We start from the raw sequence: 17,707 nt of genomic DNA, 5'->3' as shown, positions 1-17,707 counted from the left end.
AGAGTTTTAAGGAAGGATCTGTGCTGTTGGATCGGCTCCTCCTCTCCATCCCCACAGACGCGCTCGTTCCACCCCTATGCCTCTGCTTTGACTGTGCCTGTCCCCAGAGTCTTCTCCACCCCAGGCCACACTTCTGTGGGGGTGGGGGGGAGGGGGGCCCCTCACCTCCGTCACGGTTGCTCCCGCCCTACCTCCTGTTTGCTTGCTTGGATGGCAGTGTAGGGTGGCGGGTACCTTCGTGTCTCCTGATGACCCTAGAATTGCACAGCGGACACCTGGAGGTTCGTGGCATCCAGCTCCAGGTACCAAGTCAACCCTTTTAGGAGCTCCTTGTTGCACCCCTACCCTGTCAGGTCTGTGCCTGCTGCCTCTGGCTCCTTCTCCAGGCTCTGTCGGGCGTGTTCTGGCTCCTCTTCTACAAACCCGTGGACTGGGGTCATTGCCCTTTTAAGCCTTTGTCCTGGTGTCTTGGAATGCAGTTTCCCCAAATATGGCCAGGGGCCAGGGGCCGGGGGCAAGAGTCACTCGAAAACTCACATAGTGATGCCCCCTCCTCCGCCCCTCCCAAGGTTTGGGAGAATGACTCACTAGTTTACGTTTACTTAGGGACTATGCAGCTATGATGGTAGGAGCAGTCTCTTATTTATCTCTGCTTCCCCACTGCCTGACACTGGGAAATGATTTTTAACGACTTTATTGAGATAAAATTCACATACCGTACAGTTGACCCATTTGAAGTGTACACAGTTTGATGATTTGCAGTGTACTCCCAGAGATGTGCATCCGTCACCAAAATCAATTTTAGCACATTTTCGTCATCCCCAAAAGAAACCCTTTATCCCTTAGCTGTCACCCCCTAGTCCTTCCATCCCCTCAGCCCTAGGCAGCCCCAGGCAGCCACTAATCTGCTTTCTGTCCCTGTGGATTTGCCTTGGTAAATGCTCCTGATGGAACGTTACGTGCTTCCCAGCTTGCTCTTCCTGTAAAGCACTTGTTTTCCTGCCCTGTGTCCTCCATTGGCCCAGCCTTCCCACTTTTCGGGACAGCCTGCCCACCTGGAAGGGTCCCCTTTGGGTGGTCTGTAGCAAGAAGGACGTGGCAAAGTGAGGCGGGTGCTGCCAGTCTCCCTGGCCTATGGTACACAGGGCCAGCGCACAGTAGGTTCGAGTAAGTGTTGAGTGAATAACGGTGCCAGTGATGGGTTTGTGGTAGGAGCGGGCCAGGATCTGAGGGGACCTCCGGTCTCCCACTGCTCCTTTTGGGGAAAGTGCAGGTAGATGTAGCTGTGATAGGAGTTCACCCCAAAGCCCTGCAGCCAGAGAGTAGGAGAGTGGCATGCAGTCAAAACCAGACGGGATCGTTGTCCAGCCTCCTGAATTCACACGTCAGGGAACTGCCTTCCCGTCCAAGAAGCGAAGTCACCTGGCCCAGGATCCCCCCCTGGCCCTGACCCATCCATCCTGTGTGTGCATATTCCTGAGTGGTTTGCTTGCCGGCTTAGGGAATGGCTGGGCGCTGCTCGTGTTTGCTGAGAAAACAGACCTTACTCTCCTTGCTTGTGCTTTCCGAGGCAGAATTTCACTCCACCTCCCCCGTGGCCCTCCTGGGTCGTGTCCCTCTAACCCCTGGTTCTCTGCCAGCACCCACCTCCTGTGTTTCATCAAAGCCAGTCCCTCACTCCCTTTCTTCAGCCCACTCCATGCCCCTTGCCTGAAGCCCCTCTTACCTACTTTGTTCACTTTCATGGGGAAAAGCCAGAGCTTCCCCTGGGGGCCTTGAGGACCCTGCAGAAGCCAAGAAAGGGGGAGGTTCTTGGCTTACCCTGGAATGCTGTGTGACCTCTGGCAAGTGACCTTCCCTCTCTGAGTCACAGATTCCACAGCTATAAAATGAGGTGGTGTGACAGACAGGGCGTCCAGTTTGGAAAGTGTTGAATAAAAAGCATGTTAAGAGGACCCCTAAGGCTTTCCCAGAGATTAGTCATGGGTGTGGGGGTTTGGGTTTTAATTTGTGTTACTGCCCCCCAAAGGGTAGTGGACAAATTGGCTTGGTTGTGCCTTTTCCAGCTGCTCTTTGCCAGCTGGGTATGGCTGAAAAGGGACGTGGAGCCAGAGTGTCTGTCTAGATCTTTTAACTCATGTTGAGTTCCTACTGTCAGGGTCTTGGGGGCTGGGGGAACTCTTCATAAAAAAATGAATAGCTAATGCTTATTATGCACTTACAGGCCAAACGCTGTGCTTAGTGGGCTTTTTCTCATACAATTTTTTTGGAGATACAATTTACATATTATAAAATTCACCCTCTTGGGGCGCCTGGGTGGCTCAGTCGGTTAAGCGGCTGACTTCGGCTCAGGTCACGATCTCGCGGTCTGTGAGTTCGAGCCCCACGTCAGGCTCTGTGCTGACAGCTCAGAGCCTGGAGCCTGTTTCAGATTCTGTGTCTCCCTCTCTCTGACCCTCCCCCGTTCATGCTCTGTCTCTGTCTCAAAAATAAATAAACGTTTAAAAAAAAACAACAACAACAACAACAAAATTCACCCTTTTAAAGTGCACAGTTGAGTAGTTTTTAGCATATTCACCAGGTCGTTCATCTATCTCCACTTCCTAATTACAGAACATTTTCATCACCCTCAAAAAGAAACCCCGTACCAGTCAGAATGGGGTGCCTGGGTGGCTCAGTCCGATAAGCGTCCAACTTCGGCTCAGGTCATGATCTCGCAGTTTGTGAGTCTGGGCCCCGCATCCGGCTCTGTGCTGTCAGTGCAGAGCCTCCTTCAGAGCCTCTGTCTCCCTGTCTCTCTGCCCCTCCTCTGCTTGCACTCCTGAGCTCACTTTGTCTCTGTCCCAAAGAAGATAAACGTTTTTTTAAAAAAATAAAGAAACCCCATACCTGTTAGCCGTCACTTCCCTTTCCTGCTCCCTCCATGTCCTGGCGACCATTAATCTGCCTTCTGTTTGTGTGGATTTAGCTATTCTGGATATTTCATGTACGTGGAATCATACAAAATGTGGTCTTCTGTGTTTGTGTTCTCTCACTTAGCATGTTTTCAGTGTTCATCCCTGTTGTAAAATGTGCCGGTACTTCATGCCCTTTTATTACTAATACTCTGTTGTATGGATAGGCCACATTTTGTTTATCCATTCACGTGTTGCTGGGCATTGGGGCTGTTTCTGCCTCTTGGCAATTGTGAGGAGTGCTGCTATGAACGTTCATGTCCAAGTTTTATTTGAGCACCTGCTTCTAGTTTCCTTGGGTGTATATAGCTAGGAGTGGAGTCCTGGGTTGTGTGGAATTCTATGTTTAACTCTTTGAGGACCTGCCAGATTTTTCCACGGTGGCTGCACCATTTTATATTCCTGTGCTGTTTTACTTACGTTACCTCATCAGTCCTCACATGAGTCTCGTGAGGTATAGATGCAGTTATCATCACCCCCACCTTCCAAGTGGGAGAATTGAGACCCAGCATTTTCAGCCCAATGTCACCTAGCCAGGAAGTTGGTGATTCTTTGGCCAGTGTTAGCCGGGATCACTAAAGCGGTGTTTCTTCTCCCAGGCCTTTTTGTATCGTTAGAACGAGGACTTTTGACTCTGTTGTTTGCGTGATACACCTAGTACCCAGCACGCATTACACTCACCTGGTGATTGAAAATACCATTGTTTCCTGACCGTGGTGGCTTGATCAAGAAGTTGAGGGAGGCACGTGTTTCTTAGGAGTCCGTGTGCTCTCCAGGTTTTCAGGGTTCTGCTGGGTTTCGTGTTACTTGCTGCACACCAGATTCTGCAGACCCCCCGGGAGCTTCTTGGTCACAAACATCTTTCTTGGAGACTCGGCCTGGGGAATGAGATGCCTGGTGTGTGCTAAGCTAAGCAGGGGTGGCTTCTGGTTTCAGTGAGTGCTTATCTTCAGCTTGACCACTGAACCTGTTCTCTCTCCGGTCCAAGGCACTGATGACCTCTGCCCTCTTTTTTCTCCTCCAGGCAAAACCTATTTATGGTGGCTGGCTGCTCCTGGCTCCAGATGGGACTGACTTTGATAACCCAGTACATCGGTCTCGGGTAAGGTTGTCAGAATGAATTCTCGAAGTGGGAGGAGCTCCAGAGGGACCCTTCTAGGGGCAAGTCGATGACGGAGTGGGGAAGGGAGATGGGGAGTTAAACAATGGGTCGTGGGATGGCAGGATCAGCAGGGAACCCCCATTCGGCAGACTTGTAGGTCCAACAGGAAAAGTCTCCATGATCCTAGTTATGCCACCCTTGAAAAGGAGCTGCTCTCACCTGGTGCTTCCTGTTTCTTGGGTCAGCTTGACTCCAGAAACAGTTAAATGTAAAAAGCAGAAGAGCAGTTCAGCAAACATTTGCATTATGCTAATTAGGCTTCCGGTTAGCTCCTTCCCTCCTTGCCTCATCTCTCCTCCCAGGTGAGGGGATCAGCAGATGAGCACTAGTGAAGGGATGAGGGACTGGAGGGCCAGCTTTGCTCTGGCCCCATCTCTCCTGGGCACCCCAGCCCAGTAGGGGAGCACCCAGGTCCGCTGGAGCATTGACACGATTAAACCAACACTGTCCCGAACAGTACTTTGTTCCTCTGCCTGGGGGCCTCTTTGGATGACTAGTTAAAACACCATCTTTCCTTTTCCACGTGTTCTTTTCCAGGTGTTGCGGCCCATACCCTGTAAATTGCTCCAGCTCCTCTTCCTTCCCGTCCCCTGGTCCCCGAGGGAGCCTCTGCTCTGCCTCTTGATCTCTGCTGCCCCCCCGGCCCCAATGCTACACTCTGGGGTGGGGGCCATGGTGCCCCACAGACCTTGCATTATGCCTGGGATCTTTAGGATGACTTCTGGTATGGGTTTTGACTTTAAAGATGCCAAATAGGAGCCTTGAAGAGGTTTCTCAGGAAGATTTCAAGTGGCCTCTCCCTGGACACCCAGCATGGGACCAGCCTTCCACGTCCTCTTTGCAAGGCCATTTGGGCATCCTGTGCCATCCAGACAGAAGGACGACAGGGGTGACTGTGTTCCAATGCCTGCAGTAACCAGGGAGCAGCTCCCTTTCCTGTTTTATATCTGGGTCATACAGAATTGCCATTTCCAGCTTCTGATGAGAAAAACATTATTACGAATGATATAATTCTGGCCCAAAGCAGAGAGGCGTGATAGCTTAGTTCTTGTGGCCTTATTGCCAATGAAAGTATGAATTTTGTTGGGCTTTTTGAAATGTTCAAAATAGGTCATGGATCCCCATGATGATCTCTGGGGTTCAGGGACCAGGAGTCTCTTGTGCTGGACATGTATTCCCCCCGACAAGAAGGAAAGCGTTGGCTCTTGTGGCTCTTTCTGTTCTGCTGTTAGTGCTTTTGGGGTCCGCCAGCCCCCACGGCCTGTCCTTTGGGTGGAGCGTGGAGAGGGGCACCCTTCGCTATCGATCACTCCTCGGACATCAGAGTCATTCCTACGGGTCTCCCTCCTCCTCACTTTTGATTTTTGTTTGCTCACTTATCCTCAGTGAACACTGGAGCCTGACTGCCTTTTCCCTGTCTCTGATTCCCTGTGGGTCATTGGAGCAACCCTTTTATAGCAGTTTCCTAGGGTTTTTTTAGAAGTGGGGGATCAGGGCCTGGTATTCTCAGGTTATTCCATACTGTGCCATACAGTTCATCAAATAAAAACTGACACCACGTTGTGTGGTCAGTTCTGTGCTGGGTACATAGAAAACACAGAATATACAGAAATACAGAAAAGACTCCCCTGGCTGTCTAATAAATTACCATTCTTATGCCTTGGGTCCCTCTTTTCCTGCCATCTGCCCCAGAAATGAAAGGCGTGGAGCCGGCATTCGTCTGACATAGGCTTGTCAGGCACGGGGACTCCCTCCTTAACCACCCACTCTATGCTCCGTTGCAGAAATGGCAGCGGCGGTTCTTCATCCTCTACGAGCACGGCCTCCTGCGCTACGCCCTGGACGAGATGGTGAGTGTCGTTCCGCGCCCACTCCGTGCCTCTCGCCTCCCTTAGGGCCCCTTCATCGCGGCTGCGCTTGGGTCGTCTGTGAGCACAGCGGTGTGCTTGGGTGTTCCTTTGGGAGCCTGGAATTGGAAGAACTTGGGGTGTGTGTGAGAGATGGCCCTGAGAACCCAGACCTTTGCTGGGCGGCATCGTCACAGGTGCGAGTGAGTAGCAAGGGAGGAAGCCCCTGTGTTCCAGGCTGACGGGAGTCCCACTTGGCCAGTTAGCAAGAAGCAGAACAGGCTGTGGGCCTGCGGGGACGGGTGGGAGGCCGACCCTGGGCATGCGTGTGTGAGTTGAGCACATGTGCATTCACGTGCTGTCGTCCCACGACTGCCTCTCAGTTCCATTGCCGCAGTTAGTCTCGTCCTGTTGGACCTTCAGGGGCCTCCTGGCCACGGGGTCAGTTTTCTCCTGGTGGCTGAAACAGGACACAGGGCTCCTTCCTGCCCTGCCGCGCACCAGCTTTGCTCTGGTTTGCTCCCTGCTTCCTGGGCTGGATGAGTGTTTATTGCTCTTGGTCCAGAGGCAAACCTGAAAACCAACCAGGTGGAAAGTTGTTGTGGCTTTTCTTTTTCCGTCCACGTCGCCTGAGTGTTTCTCTACGGAGATCGGTCTCTCCTAACTAATCTAAAGTATGACTGAGTTCCAAGTTTTATGAAGGGTTGAAGGCAGAAGATTTTAGTACCTTTTCCTGTTCCACTTGAGTTTGTGTGCATTTATGTGGGCAGCATTTTTAACCGGGACTGTCCTGGAAAATCGGGTCATACTGTGTGAAATAGGTTGACCCCCATCCCACCCAGAGTTCATTTTCTTTTCGCTACAGGAGTGAGGGCAGGGTCCTGGAAGTGTGAGCAGAGACAACTGTCCTCTCCAAGGACCTTGTAGGCTGTTGGGACATTTGGATTTTAGGGTGGTCAGTAGAGCTAGGTGACAAGGCCACAATGAATCCATTTCCAAATGGGGGTCCTAATATTTGTGATGTGATGCTTTCTCTTTTCTGTTTCTCAGCTGAATTAGTGGGTATGATATTTAGGTAATGGAATTAGCAGGTATGATACCTGTTCTATATCAACCATTGCCTCATTGGTTCCTTCTTTCTCATTCTTTCTGGTGAGTGTATTAGAACAGTGTAATGGGCCCCAGAGGGTTTTTGCCATGGAAGCATCTGTGGTCCGAAGTAGATTGGAGGTGAGCATCGGTGGGGTGTGGTAGAATTCACTAGAAAAAGGAGCAGGGGAACCGATTCACTTGGATACCCGTTTCCTTCAGGGAAAAGGTATGCAGGCCTGGAGGCAGACCTGGCCCTGCCCTCTGCACTCTTCCAGCTTGGCCATCGTGCAGGTCGTAGCCCCGGGTGGGAGATGGGCTTCTGCAAGTCTTGAAGTTTACTTTGTCCTCCCTGTGCTTGGCTGCCTTGTTCTTAAGTCCCCCAAAGCCTAACAGTAGTAGAGAAGGAGCCTCAGAGGTCACTGGCTTACATCCAGGCTGGGATACACCGTGAACCCTCCCGAAAAAGAGTTCCCTGGACTTTGCTTGGAGACCGATTATTCTGGTCAGGAAACCTTTCTGTAGGTCTACTGGAGTCCAGTATGGTCTTTTGTTCCCTTCAGCTCAGTTGCACATGCACAAAGCGAGGGTGGCTACCGTGGATGCCTTTGTGTCTGCACAAATGGAGAGCACATGATGCATCCCAAGAGCTGCTCCTAAAGAATTGAGGCTGGTGAGCCGTGAGTACTGACACCTTGCAGTACGTTTTGGTCTCCCAGCAACCCAGATGTTGGTTGGGTATTACTTCACGTGCCGCTGGGGCAGAGGTCGGACCGTGCCAGCCACACGGGAAAAGAAGCCCCGGGAAAAGTGTGAGCTACAGAGAGGGCATTGTGGGGGATGCCCAGAGTTGAGTTTTGGGCCATGGGCCACTTTCTGGCAGATGACCTTGGAGCCGAAGAGGCTGACCTGGTGTGCCATTTAGTGTTGAAATGTTAGTGTGGGCATTGCAGAGACGCTGCACCTCCAGGGAGTAGAGAGGCGTTATTTCTGTGAGTGAAAAAAGACAGTGTCAGTTGTGTTGAAATACCTTTAAAGCAGCATCTCAGGTGTGTGAGGGTTTTCCCTGTTGTGTTAGGAAAGTGCTTTGGGGGAAAGTTGCAGGAAAGCGTCTGGCCTGCAGTTGACAAGAGGCTGGGTGAAGGAGGCAGTCAGATGCCAGCTGCCCATGGTCAGCATTGGCGGCCGTTGCAGGTGGGCTCTATCTTGCAAGGGCTGGAGGGGCCTCTCCCACCCCAGTGGTCCGTATCAGGCCTTGTTCTTCCTGGCCACTCCCCAGTGAGCACAATCCAGAATCCTGGAGCCCCAACCCAAAGGTCAGCTTTCCCGACGCCTAGACGCCTGCCTCTGCCCGGCTGGCAGGGTCCTGAGACCTGGAGCGGGAGAGCTTTGCAGGCAGGCTCTTGTCTGAACTGAACGCAGCCGTGCTGGGAGTTTCTCTTAGAGTACGTAAAGTAGAGCCATGGTCCTCAGCTGGGGACCGCTGTGCCTCTCAGGGCCACTTGGCAACGTCTGGAATCTTCGACTCTTGCAACTGTGCAGGTTGCTCTGGACACCTAAGGGTAGAGGCCAGGATTGCTGTGATGCACGGGACAGGCCTCACAACAGGGAACGATCCGGCCCCAAATGTCAGCAGTGCTAAGGCTGAGAGACCCTCCCGGGTGATCTGGTCAGTGGCTTGTGTAAAATTTTTTTTATTTTTTGAATTAAAATATAAGTTTGACTTGCTTTCTTTTCACCCCTGTTCTTGAGGTGAGGAAGGACTCCACTGTCTGATTTCCTGGGAGTGGGGGAGGTGAATGGGGCAGCGTTAGCCAGCTGGCTGGCGTGGTAAATGCCAGACGTGGAATGGGGTAGGCCTGTTCCTGGAGTGCAGTGGTTTCTGCCGGGGGCCCCGCACATTGGGAGTCCACAGGTCTAGGAGGATTGCCTATGTGCGTAGCTGCTACCCAGGAAGCATATATGTACCACTTCCTGCGCTGTGCTCAGACCACCATGCTGTATAATGGCCACACCTTGGTGTTGGTTGGTCTCTAACAGCAGCGGTCCCGGCTCCGGGAAGCCTGTAGCCACTGCTGGTCCTTCCGCTCCTGCCGAGCCCGCGCCCCCCCCCCCCCCCCCCGCCCCTGCCCGCCCCCTCGACCCTCCTGCTCAGAGCTCCTCTACTGCCTGTAATACGTCATAGCATTTTAGGGCTGGGCTGTCCCCTTAACACGAGTCACAATCTGTTTCAAGCTGTTACTTGACTTTTATACAATGTTATTGTTTGTTTTCATTGGTTTAAATGTTATCTTATCAACTAGATGGTGACTTTTTTTCCATCACTAGGCCCTCGATAATTCTTGGTCTCTGTCTCCATCATCTAGCCGGGGCCTTGCTGGGGTGGCACAGGCCTAGTAAATATTTGTTGAGTTGAAGTAACCAGCTTCCGGGAGAGGCACGAGGTGTGTTGTGTGTTCCAGCTCTTACTGGAGGGGAGAACGCGCTCCGGAAGGCTCCAGAGAACAGTGTGAGAAAGGTTGTGCCGGGCCCCCCTGGGCTGGAACGGACAAGGGCATGGCGGTTGTCAGGAGGTCCCGGGAGGAGGAGGAAGGCTGCGCTCCCTGGGGCCGTGCCTGCCTCAGGGGCTGCTTCCAGAGGCTCTTTCGTTCGGAGACCTCTGCTGGGTCTGGAGCCGTTAGGCCTAGTCCCGCTCCACGGGCTGACTGTTGCCATTCTCTCCCCGGCAGCTCTGAGATGGGGCTAACCTTTGCGAATCGCTTTTCCTTTTTTGGGAAATTTCTTTCTCGATACACCCACATACCCTGTAACTGGTGGGTGTGGAGGAGAGGCACATTTCCCAAAAAAGGGAAAGAAATTTTCCCAAACACAAGCTGAGGTGAGGTGGGCTCAGGGCAGCCTCACAGACAAGTGGGAGCCTGAGCAGTTTGGCTGGGCCGCTGGTTTTTCGGGAGTGGACGGAGGAGAGGATCTAGAAACCCAGACTTCTCCCTCTCTCTTCTGCTTTTGTTTCTTCCTCTGTAACCTGCCCGTTATTGTACCAGATTCTGCCCTGTCTCCTTAAGCTTCTGGAGACTGGCGTAAAGCTAAGGTACTGGTTTCGTCGGAGCCCAAAGGTCACCCACTGGAAGGTTTCTCAGAGAAGCGCCAAGTCCTGCTCGACGGCGGGGCCTCCAGCTTTGCAGTGGAACGTGCCGGGCCGTGTGGCTCTGGGGCTCTGTTGGCACCGTACCTGCTGAGCTGTGGTCTGCTCTCTTGCCTTCATATCCTCTTGCTTTTAGCTCCTAGAAGCCAGGCCAAAAAGACGGTGTAAGGTTCTTTTGTTTTTAAATTATCAGCTATGTATAACAATACCTCCTGTTCCAGTCGTCTTTAAGAGTGTGGTGCTGTGTGGTCAAGCAGACTCCACTGTTGTGCGGCTGGCAGCCCCACTCGTCTGCAGAGCCCCGAAACTCTGCCCCACGTGGCGCTGACTCCCCAGCCTCTCTGCCCCCTGGCCACTGGCAACCCCCTTTCTGCTTTTGTCTCTGTGATTTTGACGACTCTGTGTACCTCATACAGGTGGAATCCTACAGTATTGGTCCTTCCGTGTCTGGCTGATGTCACTGAGCATAAAGTCTTTGAGGTTGGTCTGTGTTGGAGCAGGTGTCAGAATCTCCTTGTTTTAAAAGTTCTGGTGGTCTCATGCTCTTGAACCGTCTGGGCTCTGGAGCAAATGGACCCCGGGTTCCTCCCGCGGGGACGCCGTAGAGGGAGTGTAGCTCCGCTTCCGTGGTGAGCGTGTGGTACTGAGGGTCGTTGCCTTTCACTTCGTGGGGCACCTCGCCATCCTCTGCCTTGAGAGTCAGGACGGACCGGAGCTGCGCGACTCTGTAGGGGCTGCGCTGCCGAGGACCCTTAGCTTCGTTCACATCCTTAGGCATCATGGGGAAAACACTTCTGGTCCTTGGAGACATGCCCTTTTCAGGGGCGGCCGTGGGTTTGTCCATCCCACAGAATGCAGAGGTCTGGCCAGAGAAGTCGCTCTGGGGTGTCTGTGCTCAGAGTATCTGTCTCTGTGTCATGAGGTGAGCTTGGTGCGAGCATTCTTCCGCGGATGCCAAGTGCTAACGGGGTAGGATCCTGGCTCCTCGGTAAGGGTTTGCCTCCTGTCAGAATCCCGGAGCTTGCTTTGATCTTGGCACCTTTGCCCACTTGGTTCTTGTCAGATCTCACCTACTTTGGTGTTGTGTCATGTGCCCTCAATGGTGGGCAGCTGCCCAGGGCCATAGGAGAGCGTGGAAGAGGGGCGTCACAACTTGGCCCTACTGTCTTTAGGAACTGTCTCTGAGGTTCTTTTGTTCTGTCCCCCATCGCGTATTTTTCCAGGTGTTCCCCTGTATGAGAATCTTCTGAGGGCAAGGCCCAGCCTTCCAGAGTTTAAATAACCGTTGCTTGTGATGCTTAGGAAGCCCTAACGCTCGAGACCCTCCTCCGTAGGCTCTGGCTTTGTTTCTTCCTCGCTTGGAGCTTTCCGAGGCAGAGAAGGGCTGATGTGTTCGATCCGTTGGTGACCACGGCGGCTCTTGTATCCAAGGCAAGCTGCAGGAGAAGAACACGTGGCCGAAAGGAGGTTCCCCCTTGTGGTGAACCTCACGCAGTCTGTTGGGACCCCTCCATGAACACGTGAAGATTGAACATCAAAGCAAAGCCACGATGTGCACACTGTTCGGGGTCATGGTGGTTTGGAGGGTCAGAGAAGTCTTCTGAAAGGAAAGAGAGGACGTTGGCCACCTTCCTGCTTGTCACGGAGATTGGGGAGGCACAGCGTGCTTGGCCCAGTGCTGCGTGTGTGTTGGCTCTTCAGGCAGGATCTCTGATGTCATCCTCGTGACACTCCCTTGATAGATACTGTTGTATCCGTTTCACAGACGGAAAAACTGAGGCCCAGGCATATGGTGGGGTCGCTCAACTTCTGAGTGACGGAACTGGGATTTGTAAACAGGTGAGCCACCTTCTGGGAGAATGATGGTGTCTTTTCCCCAGCGGTCCTGTCCGGTCCCGTCCTTCCCTGCGTCTGGCCACAGCCGACTCTCCGGCAGCTGCTGCCTGAATGGGGGAGGGTAATGGTGCTGGCTGAGGGCCAGGCTGGGCCCTCGGCATCCTTCCCACCCCTCGAGTTTGTCTGTAGCCATAAACTGGCGGCGAGAGTAGTTTCCCTTGTGTGTTCAAGCCGGTCGAGCTAAACTAACTTCAGGCCTGCAGTCCTGGCGAATGAACGTCCGTTGGAGATGTGTAGGGTCAGAAGAGTGAAGGGTGCCTCCCTGTGCCTGTGCCCAGAGGCAGAGAAGCTTCCTCAGATGCAGGGAACCCTCATGTTCAAGGGGTAGGGCTGAGACGGCAAACCTGGGAAGGTATTTTATGCATTAGTCCCATGCTTTTAGATTGACTTTTGAATCTGTCACGCGTTCAGCCCTGCTTTGGCCTTCATTCTTTTCCACAAGGTTTCCACTTCCAGGGAACGGAGGCAGGCCTGCTGTGTCTAGGTGCCAGGGGCCTGAAGGATGCAAGGAGGGTGTTGGGTTAGGAGTCCAGTAAATGTGGGTTTTAATCTCCTTCTTCTGTTTCTGGCTGAGCGGCCTTGAGCAGGGCCCTCCTCCCTGCCCCTTTTCCCTCCACAGGAACCTCATGAGGGTTTCGGGGCCTCAGCCAGCCTGTGTTTCCCTCCTTCCCCTCCTCTGCTCAGCTGCTCTTTGCTAGTCCCGTGCTCGCTGTGGTAATACAGGCACTTTCAGAAACCGACCGTGAACTTGGAAGCGTTTCCCTACCCAGCCTCTGGAGCAAGATGGGGAGCCGTTGGGAGGGGAAGCAAGCCCTGAGGCCCTACAGATGCAGCAGGTTCTGCTGAGGTCTCTGGCCACTGTCACACGCGGCTGGGAGAGCTCTGACTTGAAGTGCAGTTCCGCAGAGAACCTCACTGCAGCGTTTAAAACGGATGCAGTTTGCTGCCGCGTCAGTTAAAGTTGTGAGATAATCCCAACCCCTTCTTCACCAGCCCCCCCCCTCCCCCCACCCCGAGCCATACTGAAGAATATGCTGTGACTGGACGGACCTCCTGTGGCAGAATTATCCAGGTGTGTGAAGGCCTAGGCCACGTGCCTACACAGGCCAGGCACCTCTTCTTGCCTCGACCACGTAATTAACTTATTTTTCCAAAATAATGGACTTTTTAAACATTTGCAAAAATAGTGTTTTGCTAATGTGGGCTGATGTGTGAATAGGACTCCCCTTTCTAGGTTAACTTTGGGGCCCATGTTGGGGCTGACGTTTGCAAGAAGTAGAAAGTAACGGGGAGATGGGCAGGGGAGGGGAGGGGCAGGGCCCGGCCTGCTGGCTGTCGGGCTGGGCACAGCCTGGGCTGTGTACAAGGTGATTCCGGGGTATGGAGGTGTTTAACCCCCGCCTGCGTTAGCTTTCTGGACACGGGGGTCTTTGATGTGTCCCTTATCCCGTCTTTACTTCGTCTCGACAACCAAAAAACAATTTTCAGCTTTTTGGGAGTGATACTGTAACAGTCCCTTGGCTGGAAGGTGAGGCATTAGTCCTGGTGGAATTTGTGTCCCTTGGTGGCAGGGAGTGGATGACAGGGTGAGGGATGGGTCATAAGAGGGCCCTCTGTGCTTGGCCTCTGGGCTTCCTGCGGGAAGTGGATGTTACGAAACGTGAAAGTGAGTGAGCAGGGAATGACTCACTTTCACCCAGGTGGGACTGGGAACTCTTCCCAGCTGAATCCTGTTGTCAAAGTTCAGGGGTCAGTGGTGAAGCTGACAAGTGCCAGACGCCATTTCTCCTTTTGTTTGACTTACTGTGATGCACGCGACTTCACCCACTAGCAAGAAGCGTGTAGATGCAGGGACCTTTTCTTTGTGTCTCTCTGGGACCTTCAGGACAAATGGAAATGAAACCGGGGACCAAATTTAAGACCCTCCCCTCCTTTCCTTTTAAAGTAAGTTGGGGAGGAGTTTGGGAACACGGGCTTGTTAAGACATCTGAGCCTGGCATTATTGCAAAGTGCAGCATTCTGCCTCTGGTAGCTTTTTCTTGTCATTTCTTGTCATTTACAACTCTGTATGCTGGCCCGGGTGACATATCTCACATACAGAGCAGCTGGGGCATGAAAGCCACCAGTGGTTAACCGTGGGGCTATTTGGATAAAGAACAGAGCAGACTCTGTTATAGCAGATGGGTTTCAGGAGATGACCCGGTCCAGACCTCCATTTTATGGTGGGGAAACCCAAGGGAGGGGGTTAACAATCTTGACCTTGGGGACTCAACCAGTAGGTGTGCGGTAAGCAGCCAGGTTCTGATTGCCTGGTCCTGATTGGTGGCCTATGGGCTGCCCTTTGGGAGTGGGGGAGGTGGGGGGGGGAGGGCTGTTTTACATACAGGGGCCTAAGTGTGGGGTGGAGAGTTAGAATCTTTCACATGGATGGCCGAAGCCTTGTAGAGCAAAGAGACAACATGCAGGAATGAGTGGGTAAAGAGGGTTAAGGAGATGGGAACAAAGAAATCCTTGCCAGGTGCAGTAGGGGGTTGCTGCAGGTAACCCTGAATTATTTGCAAAACCAAGAGAAGACAAAGGTACCACTCCCACATGGGTCCAGGTCACATGTGATCCTCCTTCCTCTGTCCCTGATCCCTGAGACACTTCTGCCATGTTGGTCTCCCTCTCTAGGTCAGTGAGCACCTCAAGACAGGGCCTGGTATTTGCCCGCACAGACAGGACATTAAATAACATACCTAGGGATGGGACAAGCTTGACTGTGTGGTAAATGGGTCTACTGTCTTGACTCCGGTGTTTGATTCTCTGTTGTGAACATTTAAAATTTAGAAAAACAAAAATTTTTTAATATTTATTTATTTTTGAGAGAGAGAGAGAGAGAGAGAGACAGAGCTTGAGCAGGGGAGGGGCAGAGAGAGAAGGAGACACAGAATCTGAAGCAGGCTCCAAGCTCTGAGCCATCCACACAGAGCCCGACCCAGGGCTCGAACTCACAAACCATGAGATCATGACCTGAGCCGAAGTCAGTCGCTTAACTGACTGAGCCACCCATGCGCCCCACTCTTGTATAGATTTTAAGAAGGCTTCCCACGGAGTACCCGCCATCTTTGACTTTCACACAGCACTGAGGATTTGGTGACCTCGGGTTATCCAACGAGTGCCTTTCTGTCTCACTGGGACCGTCCAGTGTGCTTACCTTCCTTCCCAGTCACATGAGTGGTGAGACAAGGGCGGCAAGATAGTGATTAGCTGCCTGCCTGTATTCAGTGTCCATGAGCCATTATGAGGTACCCACGTTCTCTGTGCCTCCCCCAGTGCGCCCACTCGTACTGAGTGAGAAGGCTTCTGGATACCCATGATTCATGAACAGAGGCGGCCGAATATGGTTTTATGTCCCGTTGTCCACTTGGGTGCCATCTGCCCAGCCCTTTGTGTGTGCACAGCTCTTTCAGTGACAGGAGGAGGGGTGGGCGCAGCACCTCTGTGGACTGTGCACAGGGATCTCTGTGGCCCTTCCTCTGCGCCGGGATAGCGACCGAGGATGGGCTGTGATCGGCACCCCTAGTGGAGATCTTCAGAGCTGTGGGCGGACTTCTGTGCGGCAGCTGCGGCTGGCCTGCGGCGAGTCTGTGATAACGGGCTGGGTGGCTCCCTCCCGCAGAGAGAGAAATGACTTTGGGTATTAGGAAAGCGAACAGCTTGGAGTAATTGGTCAGGGAACTAATTAAGTAGCAGCAGGGAAAGAACTGTCGAAAAAGAGTCATTTTATAGAAGTTAGCAACAGAAAACATTTGGGGTTGAGAAAACAAGGCCAAGCGAGTCGTACTAGTATGTTTACATGTGCACATGTGGTGTTCACACACACATGCACACGTGGGGCTGGGTAGCGCGCAGCCAAGCCGCAGAGTTCTCCAGGGGCCAAGTCCCGGCACCCTTACCTCTCGGGCCCTCATACTCTACCCCACCCCGGTTAGGACCCTGCTGCCCCTGCACCCGCTCTCCCTGACTGAGTGTTTTGGTTTGGACTCCCTGGGACATGGGCAATGCCATCCTGGTAAGCCAAGCCACTTAAAGTATTAGTTGTGGGTAGGCAGCTTAACATGTGTGGGTCTTAATGTCTCCTGCCCTCCCTTCTCTCCACAAAACACTTTTCCGGAAGAATCTTTTCCTCTGCAGGGAAGGGAAGGGAAGGGAAAGGAAGGGCATATTCCTTACGGTGGGAGAACTCTCTGAAGCCAGGGAGTGTTTCCACTGGTGAAATCACAGGAGCCATAGCAGGCAGGCAGGTGGAGGATCTTCAGGAAGGGGCATCCTTCACAAGGGCTGGTCCAGGCCTTGTGCGTGTGCATGTTGATGAGTCATTCATTCTTAGACATCCGTTGAGTGCCTACAGTGTGTCAGAAGTGAACTCCAAGGTGCTTTCATTCTGGGAATGAAGGGGACGACTGCTAATGATACGCAACATGGCGGGTGTTAGTTGCCTGCGGCTGCCATAACAAGTCACCACTAACCTAGCGGCTGGAAACAACACAGATTCGTTCTCTTACTGTTCTGGAGGTCAGGAGTCCAGAATCCATTTCTCTGAGCAGAGCTGGTTCTTTCTGGAGGCTCCAGGGGAGAATCCGTGTCGTTTTCTTTTCAGATTCCAGGGGCTGCCTGCGTTCCTCAGCCTGTGGCCCCTTCCTCAGTCACTGCTGCTTCTGGCTTCTGTTGTCACATCTCCTTCTCCTCTTTGTCACATCTCCGGCTGCCTCTGTCTTAGACGACACTTGTGATGACATTGGGCCCTCCAGATAAGCGATTTCTCTCCCATCTCAAGATCTTTGCCTTAATCACACCTGCAGAGTCCCTGTTGTTATCTAAAGTCACATGCACAGGTTCTGGGGATTGGGACACGGTTGTCTTTGGGGGCCATTACTCAACCGACACAGAGGGTATGATAATGGAAGCTATCACAAAGTGTCTGGGAACGGGGGAGGGCGAGCTGACTCCACCTGGAAGGTTTCACCGGAGAAATGAGCTGGCCTGGGTCTGCAGGGCGGAGTGGCGTCGCCTAGACCAGGCTGAGAGATGGTGGGGAGAGCTCCCGCCTTGCTGGCAGAAGAATGACTTCCGAGTAATCAGGGCATATGGCTGCTTCCTCTTCGCATTGCTATCCCCCCGCCTTCTCCCAGCTCTGGTTTGGGCCAGGCTCGGCACTGCTCACGGGGGCCACTGGCAGGCAGGCATGACACGGAGGCACTGGGAATGGAAGAGGAGGAAAGGCAGGACATAGAGGAGGAAAGGAAAAGATGGCGCCACCAGAGACTGTCCCTGATGTCGCGGGCCCCAGCGAGTGTCACGTGTCTGTTTTCAGAGTCAGTCAGTAGTAGAATGTCAGGGTAGGGAAGGGCCTGGAAGGACCAGCCCTTCCAACAGAGCGGGTGACGGAGAAGTGATTCTGCCTGGGTCGTGGCAGCGTGGAGACTAGCATTGCGGAGCTCTGGCGGTTGCTCTGACTCAAGTCAGTTCTGGAGACGAGATGAGCCCCTCAGAGTGGAAGGTGCTACATGTGGCAGGGCCCGCAGGGAGTGGGGAGGGAGAGGGGAATCTCTGCGCTGTTCCTAAGGAGTGT

The 17,707-nt window shown here is 53.1% G+C and overlaps 1 protein-coding gene across 6 annotated transcripts in view; it reads left to right on the top strand.

Moving 5' to 3' along the window:
- MPRIP (myosin phosphatase Rho interacting protein) overlaps positions 1-17,707 on the top strand; it is a 146,349-nt gene that overhangs the window by 30,286 nt on the left and 98,356 nt on the right. For all 6 annotated transcript variants that reach the window (XM_086686231.1, XM_086686230.1, XM_086686226.1 and 3 more), the window contains exons 2-3: positions 3,979-4,056; positions 5,901-5,966. In XM_086686231.1, the coding sequence (XP_086542357.1) occupies positions 3,979-4,056; positions 5,901-5,966 (144 nt within the window). The remainder of the gene's footprint in view (positions 1-3,978; positions 4,057-5,900; positions 5,967-17,707) is intronic.

The sequence above is a fragment of the Puma concolor genome, chromosome E1 (genome assembly GCF_028749965.1).
Source record: "Puma concolor isolate L17-30 chromosome E1, mPumCon1.1.hap2, whole genome shotgun sequence".
Lineage (NCBI taxonomy): Eukaryota > Metazoa > Chordata > Mammalia > Carnivora > Felidae > Puma > Puma concolor.
Note: the sequence above shows the minus strand (reverse complement) of the source record. Positions and strands in the feature narration are given on the sequence as shown.